General features: G+C 47.3%; 1 protein-coding gene across 1 annotated transcript in view; it reads right to left on the reverse strand.

The window, feature by feature from the left end:
- VASH2 (vasohibin 2) overlaps positions 1–18,282 on the reverse strand; it is a 136,245-nt gene that overhangs the window by 99,502 nt on the left and 18,461 nt on the right. Inside the window, exon 2 of the mRNA XM_040351462.1 lies at positions 4,961–5,441. Within this exon, the coding sequence (XP_040207396.1) occupies positions 4,961–5,305 (345 nt within the window). The 5' untranslated portion in view covers positions 5,306–5,441. The remainder of the gene's footprint in view (positions 1–4,960; positions 5,442–18,282) is intronic.

Genomic DNA, 18,282 nt, shown 5'->3' on the forward strand with positions numbered 1-18,282 from the left:
GCGCATAAGTTATAGCGCCTACAAAATAGGGGACAGAATTTTTTTTTTTATTATTATTTTTTTTTACTAGTAATGGCGACGATCTGCGCTTTTTATTGTGACTGCGACATTATGGCAGACACATCGGACACTTTTGACACCATTCACATTTATACTGCGATCAGTGCTATAAATATGCACTAATTACTGTATAAATGTGACTGGCATTGAAGGGGTTAACACTAGGGGGTGAGGAAGGGGTTAAATGTGTACCCTGCATAGTGTTTCTAACTGTGGGGGAGGGGGGGTGACTGGGGGAGGTGACCGATCTATGTCCCTATGTACAAGGGACACAGATCGGTCTCCTCTCTCCCTGACAGCACGTGGATCTGTGTGTTTATACACACAGATCCACGTCCTTGTCTGTGTAACCGCCAATTGCGGGTGCCTGGAGGACATCGCGGCCGCCAGGCACGCGCATCGGCACCTTAGTGATGCGGCGCGCGTGCGCCCCCCAATTGCTGGAGGCCGTATATAGACGACCACCCGGCAATTACGATCCACACTGCGGCCGTGTAAAGTCGTACGGCCGTCGGGAAGTGGTTAAAATACAACATTTAATTGGGGAGACTGCAAAACCCTTAGGACTGGTTCTCACTAGTGGCTGAGGGGCAGTAAAACCCAGTGGGGATTGAGCAATGTTTTTATCACCCCCCAACCGCTCCCCCTTTAGAAGCAGAGGGTGTACACATGCAGCAGCTGCAATTATTTGCATTGCAGCCACGGCAGCAATTATATTACCTGTCATCATGAGTGGGCATAGCCTCTACTGAGTGCGATCCATTCAAGTGAATGGGACCACTCTGCAAGAGCCAACCATGTGAAGTGAACGCGGTTGCGGTGTGATAGCGCAGGGTGCAAGAGGTTAAAGCAGTCCTCCTCGCCACCTGTTAGTGTGCACTAATATTCATTTTGGTGCGTTTTTACTGAAGATATACATTTGAAAAACAGTTGCGCAAAAAAATAAAAATAAAATTGCAACTACCGTATTTTCCGGCGTATAAGACGACTTTCTAACCCCTTAAAATCTTCTTAAAAGTCGGGGGTTGTCTTATACGTCGGTAACCCAACATCCTTACCTTATCCTAAGACATGCAGAAGCGCGGCCGTACGTTTTTTCAAAAGCCGCGCCTCCTACGTCTTCTGTTCCGTGATAGGCGGAACACTCAGCTTCCCAGGAGGCACTGTGTTCAGTGTTCGCCTATCACGGAGGCCCTCTCGTTCTGTGTTTAGTGTCCGCCTATCACGGAGGCCCTCTCGTCCTCGGACGAGAGGGCCTCCGTGATAGGCGAACACTGAACACAGTGCCTCCTGGGAAGCTGACTGTTCCGCCTATGACGGAACAGAAGAAGTAGGAGGCGCGGCTTTTGAAAAAACGTACGGCCGCGATTCTGCATGTCTTAGGATAAGGTAAGGGCACAGCGAGTCTGGCATGTAATGGGGCACAGTCTGGCATGTAATGGGGCACAGACTGGCATGTAATGGGGCACAGACTGGCATGTAATGGGGCACAGTCTGGCATGTAATGGTGGCACCGTGAGGCGAGGCATGACTAGTAGGAAGGGGGTCGTCTTATACGCCCAGTCGTCTTATACGCCGGCAAATACGGTACCTTCTATTCTTCTATTTTACTGTATATATTTTCTAATCTAAATTCAGAAAAATATATGTAGCACTACCCCCAGAGGAGTTGCTGGTTGTTTTGGGTGGCACATTTACCTCGTGGCTCCTCAGAATTCCTAGGGGAGAATGGTGCATATAGCAGAAGTAAAGGAATGCCCGCAACAAGTGTCTTTGCTGTGCTCTTTATTACCCAGCCGGGTAAAAACAGTGAACTGGTGATGAAAGGGATAGTTTGCAGGAAGACGGAGAACAGCAGATTCAGGCGTAGTATTTGGAACAGTCCAGTTCCCATATGTAACACTTTCCGTACCACTCCTGCCGGAGTGGGTCTAGTGTACCCGGACAGGCCTCTCTCACTGACCTGGCAGCCAGTATCACTCGAACATTTGTAGGATAAAGTCTCTGCTACAGACCCTCCTGAATGGACCTTAGGGAGACACCTCTGCCACAGGCCCTCTCTGGTTGCAGTTACGGAGGTAATCCTCCTTAGGTGAATTACGCCTGGATCTCCTTCCTAACGTCGCCCAGGTACCGATTGACAGGTGATCAATCCTTCAGTGTCCGGCTACCTTGATCCCCGGTGGTTTGTCTAAATCCTTTTGGATCGCCAGCCTCTCATTGGCGCTCCTCAGACGGACTCCCCACCGAACAGCAATACCGCTTGGGATGCTCAAAAGGTAGGAACCCATTCGCTCACTGGGTCCCCGTCGCTGCTCAGATGCTCCGGGCCAACATGGCCCCGGAACCAGGAACACCACGTGGCACACATACCCTGGCCAGGTAGGCCATAACGCCGGGGCGCCGTGATGTGGCCACCCTAAAGGTGGGTGCCACACTGGATGAAGAAGACCCAGAACCAATGGCGTCTGTCCCATAAATACCCTCCCCCAGCATGTACAGCGAGGCTACACCCTCCTGATTGGCTGCTGTGGAAGAGCACCCAAACATTGACTCCACTGCTGCCATCTACTGCACAGGGGTGAGAAGAACACCCCAGTACTACAGAATGAGCCCACAGCACAGCCAAGCTGAGACAGAGACCCTGTTTTAAACATAACAATTTAGATCAGAGTCTAAATACACTCTGATCTCCCTTTAAATTTAAATAGCACCGGTACTTCAAAGTAACCAGGCGCTACATATAAAATCTCTGCTCCAGTAGCGAAGAGGTTATTGAATGTTGTAACTCGATGACTCGGTCTATAGAAGATCGTTCCAAGTATTTTATTTCGGCTTCGGAGGGTTTTGGCCTCAAACTTGTCTTTAGAAGCATTCCATAAAATACGCCAATATTTACATTCACAGACAATACTCGTGCTGGTGGTTATTCGAACGTTCGCACGTCTGCGCTTCTAGGAAGAGTCAACACGTATTCTTACTCATTACTTTCTGAAGCAAGGCACTCCGGGGGGGGGAGTGAAAACACCAGACATAATCATGGTAGACATCGCTTTCAAGTGACTCATAGGAAGAGGTCCATCAACAACAGTCATTCTTCTCCTGGGCCCAGCTGTGTAATATTTTGGCTAAAAAACACTCCGGAACCAAACAAGTTGAAAGAGAAGAGATTTAAGTGTTGGAATACTCGGCTGTAGAGCACCAACAACACCGGCGCTGAGGAGGAGGCGGCTTGTCGGGAGACACTAAACCAGGACACAAGAGCTAAACATGTGAGATATAGTCTGAATAGAACCACTCATGGGGCTTTTATCAGAATAGGTGCAGATCTTCCTTTTTAGAGAACACAGAACCAAGTATCATTTTGTATGGCATGTGTTAATCGCAACAAAAAAGGCAGTAAAATAGATCCCCTGCAGCCAATAGAAGGCCCCAGCAACAATAGATCAACCTCAGCAACAATAGACCCCCCCAGCAATGATAGACCTTCCCCAACAACAATTTGTTCTAATATAAAATGCGCCAACCAGGTGATAAAAATGTATGTGACAGCTCCCCAACAACAATCGACTCTCCCTAGCAACAAACGATCCTCCCCAGCAAAGGGAGAGACCCTCCCCAGCAAACAGAGAGACCCTCCCCAGCAAACAGAGAGACCCTCCCCAGTAAACAGAGAGACCCTCCCCAGAAAAAATAGACACATCTCCCCCACCAGCAACAATAAAACTGTCAGCATCAACAGATCCTCCCCAGCAATAACAGACCCTCAACAGCAACAGAAGACCCTTCTCAGCACCATTAGATCACCACAGCAACAACAGATCCCCCCCCGTCCCAGGACAAGAACCCACCCAGCAACAAAAGACCCTGCCAGCAACAACTGTCCCCCCAGTAACAACAGATCTACTTCAGCAACAATAGACACCAACAGATGATTCAGCGGCCAGCAACCATAGACCTCACACACAAAAATACCAACAGATCCCTTCAGCAAAGACAGATTCTCCCCAGTAACAAAAGATGCATCTCAGCCCCAACAGACCCCCGCCAGCAACAATAAACCGTCAGCAGCTACAGATCTTTCCCAGCAATAATAGACCCCCCCCCCCCCCAGCAAAAACCCCTTCCAGCAACAGATCCACCTCAGCAACAATAGACACACCCCATCAACAACAGACCCCCGCCAGCAACAACAGATTCACCTTCGCAACGAAAGACCCTTCCCAGCAATATTAGATCAACCCCAGCAACAACAAATCCCCAAACAGCAGCAACAACGCCCAGTAACAGCAGATCCACTTCAGCAGCAATAAACACCACTCCAGTAACAACAGATCCTTCAGCAGCCAGCAATCATAGACCCCACACAAACAAACCTAGTGCTGCTAGGTGGAAGTGCTATATAGTCAAAAGAAATTTTAACCCATGTGTCCCAGTTTTTAAAGTTTTTCACATGTAGACCTGGGTTGAATAGACCTAGCTAAAATGGATGTGGATTTAACCACAAGAGCCAGCTTCAATGGATTGTGATGGGCTTTGAGCTTTTGATATAAGGTACAAGCAGCAGGTAGTGCTCCAAGGCCAAATAACTGGGAGCAGGTGCCCAGTGGTCTGAATGGAGCCACACTACTACTAAATCAGTCCTCCAATCAGCTTCAGGCTCGGCTCCAATGAGTTTCATCATTGGGCTTAACCCAATGACAGGCGAAGTGCGTCAGCCATGCTCACTCTCTGAAGCGAGATGTATTCATTCTTAGAACAAACCATGGACTATCTATATTTAGCAGTAGTGCTGCCTACTTTTTTTTTCTTTTGATTATAAGGTCTTGAAAAGGTAAAGTGCTCTTTATCCAATAATAAAAAAAAAAAACATGATAAAGTTCCATAAATAACATCTCACCTTGGGAAGCAGGCTTGCGTTTCGTATTTTGTCAACCATGTCTTTGCCTTCAGGATGGATTTTGGCCACATGAGTCCACATCCGCTCCCAGGTTTGACCGTCGATGGGGAAGCCACTTTTGTTGACATAAAACAAACTCCCGGGCTCCTTGTCCTCTTCCTCAGAGTAGCCCCCTGAGCTGTTGCCCGAGGCGCTGGCCGGGGCAGGAGTAAGGGAGGCAGCCAAAGGCCGATCATGGAGGCTCCGAGACCGAGCGGGCTTTGCAGTCTTTGTGCCAGCGTTCTGGTGGTGCGTGTGGCAGTGCTTGCTGTGAGCACGAAGGAAGCTGGAACTGGACCCGGTCATATTGGCAAAATGTGTCCCAGTCACCGAGGACCAACCAGTTCAATACATCCCAGGATACAGAACGTCCATCTTATCCACCTACAACCCAGCCGGAGCACAGAGGGAAGGCAAAGGGACGCCGGCCAGCTTCATAGACCTAAACAAAGGAAAGAACACCACAGGATGAAGTCGGACATTTATAAAGAAGTCATAACTTACAAGAAAGTCAAAAGGCCCAAAAGAAAATAGTCAAAGCCATCAATGCAACTAAATACATCATGCTACTACTTTGTAATGGTTCTCATATAGATAACCATATTCCATTGGCTCCAGCTGCTGTCAATCAAATCCAATGACGTGGCCACCGGGGGGCAGGTCCGAGTAATACACTCGGCGGCTATGGACGCTGGGTGTATGACACAGGAGCGCGCCCGCAATATAACCTCCTCTGGGAAGCTGTCTCCCGAGGGGGTTATCTAATGCGGGGAGAGCCGCGAGAGCCGCCATGGGACCCCGGAGGACAGATCCGTCTCTGCTCACAATGCGGAGACGGACCTGTCAGAGTCCCGCTCTCCTCTATGGGGAGAGCAGATGAAAAACGGACCGCCTGTCTGTATTCATCTGATCCCATCCGCCAGATGGATAGAAAAAATAGGGTCACCAACCGTTTGGATTTGGCGGACAGGATCAGATCGGATGCCCGCAGATATCAGCGGACACGTCACTGCTGACATCCACCGCTCCATAGGGGTAAATGGAGGGTCTGATCAGGTCAGACGAAAAAGGGACAGGTGGACCCGATTGGACACCCCATGTAAACTGGGGCCTTAAAGAGCGGGTTGGCAAGCTGGCCGTCGTGTCCTTAACAATTGATGACTCGTCAGAGCCGGCCGTCAATCACCTTCCCTCTCCATAGGAACGCCCATTCCCCGCGGGGAGTCGGAATCTTGTGTCCACGATTACACAGTGAGTACGGGACTAAAAAAATAAAGACAGGCATACTGTAGCTCGCGCTACTATGCCTCATGTTATGCTAAAAAGTTGTTATGGAGGGTGAACCACCGCTTTAAGGGGTAAGGGGAACTCGCTCTCTTGTGATGTCATCGACTGGAGCATGCTGGGTTAATGATGTCACTGGGGCGGTGGGTCAGAGAGTCCAGATTGTATTCTATGATTTCTTCAACTTACAGTGACCCTATAATCAAAAACACCCACCCCCCATGTTGAGGGCACGTGGCCTGCAATGGTTAAGTAGGTGGCCTTCCCTTGCCTGGCCTACCCCCACGCTGTTTTTTTTAATTGCCAGAAATTGTTTAGTTTACATCAAGCTGTCAGCAGGGAACCCCGTTGACAGCCGATGAGTCATTCGTTGTTAAGGACTTGGGGGCCGGCTTGCCACCCGCTCCTTAACAAAAACGCTACCGCTCCTAAACACCGGGAAAAAAAATGCTAAAATATTTTTACGTTTGAGTGTCTAGTGTGCATGGAGCCTTAAATTTTAAGTGGATCCTGGTGGTGAGTCTGCTCCAGCTTTTACATGTTTTGAATAACTGAACCGCAAGATTTGTCTGCCATAATCTCAGACTGCGTTCCTGCTCACTTTTGTGTGTTCTGGCTCCTCCAATCACATTCTCAATAACATAAAATCATTTATAAATCCAGCAGGAAGAGAGAAGCCCCTATAATGGGTGTACACAAATCTCACCAACTCCAAACAGGTGCTTGGTTGGTTAATTGGCTTCCGTCTTAATTGGCCCTAGTATGTGTATAAATGTGAGTTAGGGACCCTAGATTGTAAACTCCCTGGGGCAGGGACTAGGGTGACCACGTGTCCCGGATTGCCCGGGACAGTCCTGCATTTTGCAGGTCTGTCCCGGGCACCTTCATTCCAGGACAATACAGTGTCCCGGAATGAAGCCGACACAGCCACCCCCCAAGCCAAACAAATGCCCCCAAAAAAGGCCGCCACATCACTGCTTTACTCACTGACAGTACTTGTCCTGGCCGGGAATGCCTGGAGGAGCACAATCCTCGCCCCCTGCTTGTGATTGGAGAAATCATAAATCCCGCCTCTTGTGTCCAATCACTGTGCTGTGATTTGTTACACCACAAGCTGATTTTCGGGAAGGGAGGGTGTCCCTGAATGGTAGTTTGGAAATGTGGTCACCCTAGCAGGGACTGGTGTGAATGTACAATAGATACATAAAGCACTGCGTAAATTGATTGTGATATATACGAACCTGTAATGAATAAAATCTCTCTGCAAGAGTGAGTGAGAAACTTATATAGCGCAAACAAATACGAACTTAATCGCCTCAAGACATAAAAGAAACTATCAAGTTGGGGAACTCTCCAGCATCTACCAAAAGTTGATTAGAAAATACGGAGAACTCTTACATCTCTATGGTACACATATGGTAGTTTAGCAGTTTTCATAGTTTGAATGATAAAAAAAAAAAAAGGAAGGAAGGAGCGTCAAACCAGCAAAACGCCTATTCAGACAAGGATCGGTGCTCAATGAAACAAAAGCGCAGCCTTCTAAAATAAGCGCATTGTTCCTTAAACAGGAAGTCAGCTGTTAACCCCGTCACGGCCAAGAGTCACATTTCAGTGAAAGAGTTCAGTCCTTGGTGAGGGGGGGTAATGCAATGCCAAAAAAGGGCAACATCAAGCTGGGTTTATGGACAAATATTGGGTTCAGTTGTTTATTATGTTTTTTGTTTTTTAAGGCCAAATAGATCGTATCCAGAATAACCTTTACTAGGCAAACAAAAAAAACAAAAAAAATCAGTGCAGTGCCAAAAATTTCTTCAGGGCTCATTCACACTAGAATGCCCTGCAAGAAACCAGTGTTCTGTGCCGGTTTACAGCACTGCATTCAAAGCGCACTGCCCTTGCCACCCGCAGTGCAAAGTTAAAGAGGTTGTAAACCTTTTGTAGTGCAGCAGCCCCCCCTTTTACTTACCTGAACCCGATCTTTCCAGCGACGAGAACGAGCCCAGCAGCTCGTGCCGCTGTCTCGCGCCCTCATTGGACAGATTGATAGCAGCGGGAGCCATTGGCTCCCGCTGCTGTCAATCAAATCCAGTGACACACAAGCTTATTTTAAAGCGTGCTATCCCTCATTTGTTGGCGGAAAATCCGACAATTGTCCGTTGGAAAATCCGATCGTGTGTACGGCTATGCAATGACCTTATAAACAGGATTTCATGGCCAAGCCCTGCCATGTGCCAATCCACTGTCAGATGAGCCTGCCTGCTGGCTCGATCATTGGACAAGACCTAGACTAGAAGTCTTGGAAAATGAAAAGTGAAACTGAATCAGAGAGGGGCACAGAAGAGGCATTTTTGGCTAATAAAGGTAATAGTAAATATTTGCTTTTAATTGTTTGAACTAAAGTACGGCTTGAATTTTGCACCAAGCTGGTAAATTCCATGGCTGTTGGTAAAAAAAAAAAAAAACACACAAAAAGGAAAGAAGGTTAAAAGGCCACAAGGAATAAAAAAAGACAATTGGGGGTTATGTATGAAAAGCTGCTGTATATTATTATTAATACTATATTAAACAATTTTTTTTTTGTTTTTTAGCACCAACAGTTTGCATATAAAAGGGAGGCAGCACAGTTACACTATAAATACAAGAGGGTTAGGAGTGTCCTGTTCATGAGAGCTTACAATCTAATAGATGTATACACATAGGGGTAGATTCATGTACCTTTTGGCGGGCGTAGCGTATCTCCTATATGCTACGCCGCCGTAACTTTGAGAGGCGAGTATGGTATTTTCAAAGATTTTGCCGCCGAAGTTACGGCGGCGTAGCGTATTAGGGCCGGCGTAAGCCCGCCTAATTCAAATGTTGAAGCTGTGGGCGTGTTTTATGTATCTTAACCGTGACCCCACGTAAATGACGTTTCGATCAAACGGCGCATGCGCCGTCCGTGGACGTATCCCAGTGTGCATACTCCAAATGACGTTGGCAATTAGTCATGCTTTCGACGTGAACGTAAATTACAGCCAGCCCCATTCACGGACGAGTTACGCAAACGACCGGCCGGGCGTACGTTCGTGAATGGGCGTATCTAGCTGATTTACATATTCTAGGTGTAAATCAGCGTACACGCCCCTAGCGGGCAGCGTAAATATGCAGTTAAGATACAATGGCGTAGGAGACTTACGCCGGCCGTATCTTATCAACATTTAAGCGTATCTCAGTTTGAGCATACGCTTAAAGTTTCGACGGCGCGGATTCGGACTTACGACGGCGTATCTACTGATACGCCCGTCGTAAGTCTTTAAGAATCTGGCCCATACTGTATATAAATAAAGGCAACATAAATGTTCTACAGTTATCAGTGCTACAAACATCCAGTGGGCTCCCAAACACGTCCATTCATATGAATCCTATAAAAATAAAAAAAAACTGAAAAATTAAAAGTGGTAATAAAAGTGAAAAAAAATTTAATAAAAATTGCCAGAACAGAAATGGAGGGGAAATCTTCCAATGAGGACACTATTTCTAATGAAAAATGTTTTGGCTATGAGACAGGAAGTGGAGGGAAATCTCACCAATGGGACAAAGAAGGCAACAACAATTATGACAGGGGTTTTTAATCCTCCCTTAAGGCCCGTACACATGATCCAAAAATAGGACACAAAATACCGCTTTCTAAACGATCGTATGATAATCGGATCGTTCGTACAGAACTTTTGAGAGCCGATCACAAAACTTCATCCCATATTATCCGATCGGACAAACACGAAAAATGTTCTTGTGCGATACCAGAAGGTACAATTTTAGTTTAACCACTTCGTTACTGGCCCATAGTCAAATGACGTCCTGTTTTTAAAGATGGATATCTCAGTAACGGCAGCAGCTGCTGCCACAACTGAGGTATCCATCTTTAGTGCCGACGGTCCTGTACACGATAACGGCGGTCTCCGCGGCGAATTCGCCGCGAGATCGCCGTTATCGGTGGCGGGAGAGGGCCCCCCCCCCTCCCGCCGCTGTTCCGCGCCCTCCGCCGCTTACCGGAGCCGTCGGTAGCGGCGGAGGGGATCGCGACCATCCGGCAGCTGAGCGGGGACGAGACTGAAGGAAAAATCTCCTTCGCCCATCCCCCATAGCTCTGCTGGGCGGAAGTGACGTCAAAACGTCAGTCCCGCCCAGCCTCTTAAAGTGACATTTTTTTTTTTTGTCATTTGAAAAAATGACATTTCCAAATTTTTTAATTTTTTTTGCATTTAAGCCCAAATATGAGATCTGAGGTCTTTTTGACCCCAGATCTCATATTTAAGAGGACCTGTCATGCTTTTTTCTATTACAAGGGATGTTTACATTCCTTGTAATAGGAATAAAAGTGATAATTTTTTTATTTTTTTTTATTTCAGTGTTAAAAATTGTAAAATAATTAAAAATAAATGCGAAAAGCAAAAAAAAATTTTTTTAAAGCGCCCCGTCCCGACGAGCTCGCGCGTAGAAGCGAACGTATACGTGAGTAGCGCCAACATATGAAAACGGTATTCAAACCACACAAGTGAGGTATCGCCGCGATCGTTAGAGCGAGAGCAATAATTTTAGCCTAAGGCCTACTCTGTAACTCAAAAAATGCAGCCTGTAGAATTTTTTAAACGTCGCCTATCAAGATTTTTAAGGGTAAAAGTTTGACGCCATGCCACGAGCGGGCGCAATTTTGAAGCGTGACATGTTGGGTATCATTTTACTCGGCGTAACATTATCTTTCACAATATATAAAAAAATTGGGCCAAATTTATTGTTGTGTTATTTTTTAATTTAAAAAAGTGAATTTTTTCCAAAAAAAGTGCGCTTGTAAGACCGCTGCGCAAATACGGTGTGACAAAAAGTATTGCAATGACTGCCATTTTATTCTCTAGGGTGTTAGAAAAAAATATATATATATATATAATGTTTGGGGGTTTTAAGTAATATTCTAGCAAAAAAAACTGTTTTAGTCTCGTAAACACTGAATCTGAAAAACAGGCTCGGTAACGAAGTGGTTAATGAGCACAGTTGTCGCCCGAAAATAAAATTGAAATATACTACAACACATGACATCACTTCCGATTGTTTATTCTGTTGTGCGAGAATAAATCGGAACCTTAGTAACCTCTCCATTTTTGATATGCAATTAGCATGCAAACAAAAAAAACACGGACGATCTGTCATCCGATATTCAGATCGTGTGTAAGGGCCATTAAAAGTAAAAAAAAAGTTATACTGTGGCAGGGAGGCTCTATTGCGCAAATCAATGTATCGGTACGGCGCTCCGTGAAAAAGATACAGCTGGCGCCGTAGCTGATGCACGTGGCCACCACCCACAATGTCTGCCAGCCACCCACGATCACTCCACAGAGGGGCATAATGGGCATCTGCCAATGTAAACAAAGCAGATCGTTCTGTCAGGGGAGTACAGTGTGATCGTCTGTTCCTAGTTATCAGGAACAGCGATCTCTCTATACTCCCAGTCAGTTTCCCCCCCACACACAGTTAGAAACACCTCACCCCTTGAACGCCCCTGGTGTTAACCCTTCCCTGCCAGTGTCATTTATACAGTAATCAGTGCCTTTTTATAGCACCGATCGCTGTATGAAATGTCACTGGTCCCAAAAAGTGTCCGATCTGTCCGCCGCAGTCCCACTAAAAAAAAAAATATATAAAAACAAAATGCCATAAACCTATCCCCTATTTTCTAGACACTATAACTTTTGCGCTTATTGTGATTTATCCCAAAAATATGTAGAAGAATAAATATTGAAGATTTTTTTCCCCCCCATTTTTCGATATTATAGAAAATAAGTAAAAAAAAAAACAAAAAAAAAACAGTGTTCATAGGATATAATTTTGTATAGCGGCTTTCCATCTGCAGATTACTTCAGTCTCTGTTTTTACATTTCCAAGATGGTCGCCGTATATTGTATCACACAGCGGGATAAGAGAAACATGTTCCCAGGTTCTTGTTTGTTGCCAAAACCCATTTTAATGTTCTACAATAAATCTGTAACAACAGTTGTGTGGAGAATTGTGGTGAGTCACAACGAAAACGCACAACACATGTCTCGTGAAAACGAGCGCGGCGCGATAGCCAAACACATATTGCCTGTGTAATGACGGATTGTGGGTTTTACATATCCTGCTTCAATAAGCATGCCTAATTAATTTGCTCAGTTAATTTCTGCCACTTTGCTAATATCTGCAGATCCTCTGTGAGCGGAGGAAGACGTGAGTCACTGAGAGAAGGCACTGATGAGATTCACACTCCAGAGAGCCAACAAAACCTAATATGTAATGAAAGATCGGGTCTAAAATGCAGATGTATTTAAAGCTGAACTCTGGGCACAAAAATGTTATTAAAATATTTTCCTCAATAGCTACAAAGAATAAAAGTCCAGTTTGTGTCCACAAAATGTCTCACCTACTATCTTGTAAAAGTAGCAGTGACAATCACTGGGCTGTACATAGCCTGTGCAGAAAGCATAGATGTGGGAGGGGCTCAGCAGGTCCCACCCACTACAGACTGCCTGGAGGAGGGGGCGGAGACCAGACCAGTCACCCTGCACAAGGAGAGAGTGTAGCAGTGACCGGTCTTTATTAGAGGAAGCCAAAATTTCACACTGGATTACTGCAGATCTGGAATAACAAAGCACCCCAAGATTTAAGTAATAACACACATGCCTCATGTATTGCGACAGGATTTGCTTCTCCAGGAGAATGTAGATAAGGCTCCATTCTCTAAGATGCACCAGGGTTGTGTAAAGTGTATGTACTCCCAACAATCATAAATATAGCAGGTCATGTTCCATTAGATATGTTAAATACAACTGTTTTTTTCTTCATCCCTGGTGCCTAACCTGCGGCCCTTCAGTTAATGATGTGCGGCCCTCAGACCTCAGTAGTCTGTCGTGGGAACACTGGGGTAGATTCAGGTACAATTGCGCTTTTTTTGCGGAGGCGCAGGGCAATGTTTTTGCCCTGCGCCCCCGCAAATTTACTGCGCTGCCCTTGATTCACAGAGCAGTAGCTCCGTAAATTGCGTGGGCGCGCCGGCAAAATGCCCGGCGCAAGCGCGTGCAATTTAAATGACCCCGTAGGGGGCGGGAATCATTTAAATTAGGCGCGTTCCCGCGCCGATCGTAGAGCGCATGCTCCGTCGGGAAACTTTCCCGACGTGCATTGCGGCAAATGACGTCGCAAGGACGTCATTTGCTTCAAAGTGAACGTGAATGGCGTCCAACGCCATTCACGAATCACTTCCGCAAACTACGTAAATTTCAAATTTCGCGACGCGGGAACGACGGGTATACGTAACATTGGCTGCCCCTGCTAATAGCAGGGGCAGCCTTGCGCGAAACCCGCCGTACGGAAACGACGTAAACTGCGTACGCAGGGCTCGCGCAACGTTGTGAATCGCCGTTAGTATGCAATTTGCATACTATACGCTGAGCACAACGGGAACGCCACCTAGCGGCCATCGCAAGAATGCAGCCTAAGATATGCGGGCATAAGAGCCTTATGCCACGCATATCTTAGGCTGCAGTCGGCGTAACAAGGTTCCTGAATCAGGAGCATTCGTTACGCCGGGGCAAGTAAGCAATTGCGCCTGTGTAACTATGGTTACACAGGCGCAATTGCTTCTTGAATCCAGCCCACTGATTATGGTAATAGCATTAAGGTCTACTAGCCTCATGTAACATGTTCCCAGTTTCATATTGCCTTCTGCAGTGTATCCCCAGCCAAAAATTTAGCATGCCCACACTCTCATTTCCTCTGACTAAGCATTAAATATATTGAACATTATGTGCGGCCCTTTGGGGATGTCAGGGGCCACATTTGAGACCTCTTTTAGCTCATAAGTTGACAACCGCTGTTCTACACTGCATTTCAATAAATAACACTTGGTCCTGCCAGTAGGAACTATGTTAAGGCCCCTTACACACTGGGGTGGTGGGTGCGTCGGTGGGAAAAGTGACTATTTACGGCACTATTCGGCCGCTAGCGGGGTGCTTTGATCCCCACACTAGCAGCCGAGAAAGGGTTAAAACCACTGCAAAGTGCCCCATTCATTTCAATAAGCAGGAGCGGTATACACACACCGCTTCTTCACCGCTCCAAAAATGCTGCTAGCAGGACTTTTTATTACCATCCTGCTAGCGCACCGCTCCAGCTTGAAAGCCCTTAGGGCTTTAACACTAGAGACAGCAGTGGCTCTTTCAAGGCGCTTTGCTGGCGGTATAGCCGCGGTGTCCACTCATTTCAATGGGCAGGAGCGGTATACACACTGCTCCAAAGATGCGGCTAGCAGGACTTTTTTTTACTGTCCTGCTAGCGCACCGCCTGGGGCTTTGACACTGGAGACACAGCAGTGGCTCTTTCAGGGCGCTTTGAAGGGGCTATTTTTAGCGCTGTATCGCCTGCAAAGCGCCTCAGCGTGAAAGGGGTCTCAGGTATTTCCCGTTTTATGCTGACAACACTCAAGCAGTTTTTTCTTCAGTCATACACAATCCTTGGAGAAGATAAATTGATCACCTTCTAGGTATGGAGGGAGCCTAGGAGGACTAGAAGGAGCACACAGCTGGAGGACTGATGGGATTGCAAGATATCAGAAGCTTAAAGCGGATGTGCCATGGGGAAAAACATATTAAAAGCCAGCAGCTACAAATACTGCAGCTGCTGACTTTTAATATTAGGACACTTACCTGTCCTGGAGTCCAGCGCTGATCGCAGCAGAGCACGAGCGATCGCTCGTCTCTCTGCTGCTCCCCCCTCCATCCACGCTGAGGGAACCAGGAAGTGAAGCGCTGCGGCTTCACTGCCCGGTTCCCTACGGCGCATGCGCGAGTCGCGCTGCGCCCGCCGATTGGCTCACACGCTGTGTGCTGGGAGCTGAGTGTTCCCAGCACACAATGGGCGACAGACGGGAAGTCAGAAAAACCCGTCTTTTGCCCGTAGCGCGTGGCCGGAAGTGGGTGCAAATACCTGTCTTTAGACAGGTATCTGCACCCCCCTCCCCCCTGAAAGGTGTCAAATGTGACACCGGAGTGGGGGAGGGTTCCAATCAGCGGGACTCCACTTTAGGGTGGAGAACCGCTTTAAACAAAAAGGTTTGGACAAACACTAGTTTTACATGAAAGCATAGACCTAGATTAGCCTCTCTCAACTATTTAAACAAAGGAAGCCTTCAAATAACTGTCACCTCTCAGAGAACCCCTGCCAATTACTACTATAGCCACAACTTGCGGTACATTAGCATGTGGGAGGGATACTCTTTACACAGCTGGTCAATGAGAAGAATGACTCCATTACAGATACCGGCGTCAGTGGTAACGTATCTGAAAGGCAGAAATTGGCAATTGCTCAAGGAACGCCCAGAAACCTTTGGGAGGAACGGTAGAATTCTACGGAACCCTGGTGCCCAACCTGTGGCCCTTTGGTATATTATGTGCATCCTTAAAACGAGGTGAAGAGAACTTACCTGGTCCTCGCCGAGCGAGATGTCATCTTGCTCTGGCGTGTCTTCCGGGTATCGCCGCTCCAGCGCTGTGATTGGCTGGAGCGGCGATGACATCACTTCGGCAAGGTCCGGTGGCTGCCGGTCCTTTAGCCGAGGATCCCTGCTGCTCATGCGCCGCTGCAATCAGCGGCGCATTGCAGGTGGAATATCTCCTAAACCGTACATAACAAACGTTATTATAGGCTTACCTGTAGGTAAAAGTAAAAAAGTGGGGTATACAACCACTTTAAGGTTGCCCTCAAAGGGCCAGTTGCATCTGTAGGACTATGTAGCATTTGCTACGTACAGCGTTCAGGAGTGCGCTACGTAAAGCGTTCAGGAGTGCGCTACGTACAGCGTTCAGGAGTGCGCTACGTACAGCGTTCAGGAGTGCGCTACGTACAGCGTTCAGGAGTGCGCTACGTACAGCGTTCAGGAGTGCGCTACGTACAGCGTTCAGGAGTGCGCTACGTACAGCGTTCAGGAGTGCGCTACGTACAGCGTTCAGGAGTCAGCACCCACATGCTCTTTACATCTCGCTTCCACCACTCTCTCTCGGTTCTGACTTCTGCACCACTTACTCCCACCCCATCTCCTATCTCTCTCCCACCGCCATCCCCAAAAGTTTCCTTCATCTCACTCACCCAGCCCGGCTTTGAAACCTCCTAACAGGGTAGGTGGCTCCTCCGTCTGCCTCTCATTTGCAGGGAAATCATTGGTCGGCATCTGTCCCTGCCATGAGTGCATACAGGGATTTGTGAGAGCCACGAGCTGCAGAGAGGAAAGCTGAAATGACCTGGAGGGCTGGATTCGGCCCACAGGCCTGGTATTTGAGACATATATAGGTGGATTTACGCTACGCCGCCTTAAGTTAGATAGGCAAGTACTGTGGGGTAGATTCAGAGAGCAATTGCGTCTGCGTAACCATAGTTACGCAGCGCAATTGCTTACTTGCGCCGGCGTATCTTAGGCTGCATTCTTACGCAGGCCGCTAGGTGGCGTTCCCGTAGTGGTCAGCGTAGAGTATGCAAATTGCATACTAACGCCGATTCGCAACCGTACGCGCGCCCAGTGTACGCAGTTTACGTTGTTTGCGTACGTCGGTTTTTGCGTAAGGCAGCCAATGCTACGTATACTCGTCGTTCCCGCGTCAAGTTTTTGAAAAATTACGTCGTTTGCGTAAGTGAATCGTGAATGGCGCTGGACGCCATTCACGTTAACTTTGAAGCAAATGACGTCCTTGCGACGTCATTTACCGCAATGCACGTCGGGAAAGTTTCCCGACGGAGCATGCGCACTACGTTCGGCGCGGGAGCGCGCCTAATTTAAATGATCCATGCCCCCTATGGGATCATTTAAATTGCGCGCTCTTACGCCGGGCATTTTTCAGGAGCGCCCACGCAATTTACGGAGCTACTGCTCCGTGAATCAAGCGTAGCGCAGGTAATTTACGGAGGCGCAGCGGCAAAACGGTGCGCTGCGCCTCCCTAAAAACTGCACAAATGTACCTGAATCTACCCCTGTATTCACAAAGTACTTGCCTCCTAACTTACAGCGCGCCCAATTCAAATTAGGCTGAGGGGGCGTGTTTTATGTTAATGACCTGACGTGATTGACGTTTTTTACGAACGGCGCATGCGCCGTCCGTGTACATATCCCAGTGTGCATTGCGGCAAAGTATTGGTTTCGACGTGTTGACGTAAATTACGTCCAGCCCTATTCACGGACTTACGCAAACGACGTAAATTTTTTAAATTTCGACGCGGGAACGACGGCCATACTTAACATTGGCTACGCCACCTAGGGGGCATGTTTATCTTTAGGCGGCGTATCTCTTACGGAAACGGCGTATCTTTACTGCGACGGGCGGACGTACGTTCGTGAATCGGTGTATCTGTGCATTTACATATTCTACGCCAAACTCAACGGAAGCGCCAGCTAGCGGCCAGCCTAAATATTGCGCCGTCGTATCTTAGATAGGTTCAAGTGCATCTCAGTTTGAGAATACACTTAAACTTAGGACGGTGCAGATTCCAAGTTAGGCCGGCGTATCTACTGATACGCCAGCCTAACTCTTTCTGAATCCACCTAATAGATTAGGGTAATAGTATTGATCTCTACTACTCTACTGTAACATGCTCCCAGTTTCATATTGTCTTCTGCAGCTTATCTCCAGCCAAAAAAGTGTCACGTCCACACTCACACTCTCTGACCCTCATTTCCTCTATTAGGTCTGCAGTCTCTGACAGTCCTCTCAAGAATTTCATATATTGAACATTACCTGTGGCCCCTGAGGCCTCTTTCAGCTCATAAGTTGACAACCACGGTCCTAAAAGAAAGTCAGGTCTGAAAGTTTGATGGGTGTTTTAAGATGGTGGTCTGAAAAGTTGTAGCACCGTACTTGGGTCAGCACAGTGAAGTTCACCATAAAGGAAATGATTTGTGGAATTTTATTGAGACTACATTTGGCCATTCCTGGGCCTTAGTGCAGTTT

This window comes from Rana temporaria, chromosome 4, assembly GCF_905171775.1.
Source record: "Rana temporaria chromosome 4, aRanTem1.1, whole genome shotgun sequence".
NCBI classification, from domain to species: Eukaryota; Metazoa; Chordata; class Amphibia; order Anura; family Ranidae; genus Rana; species Rana temporaria.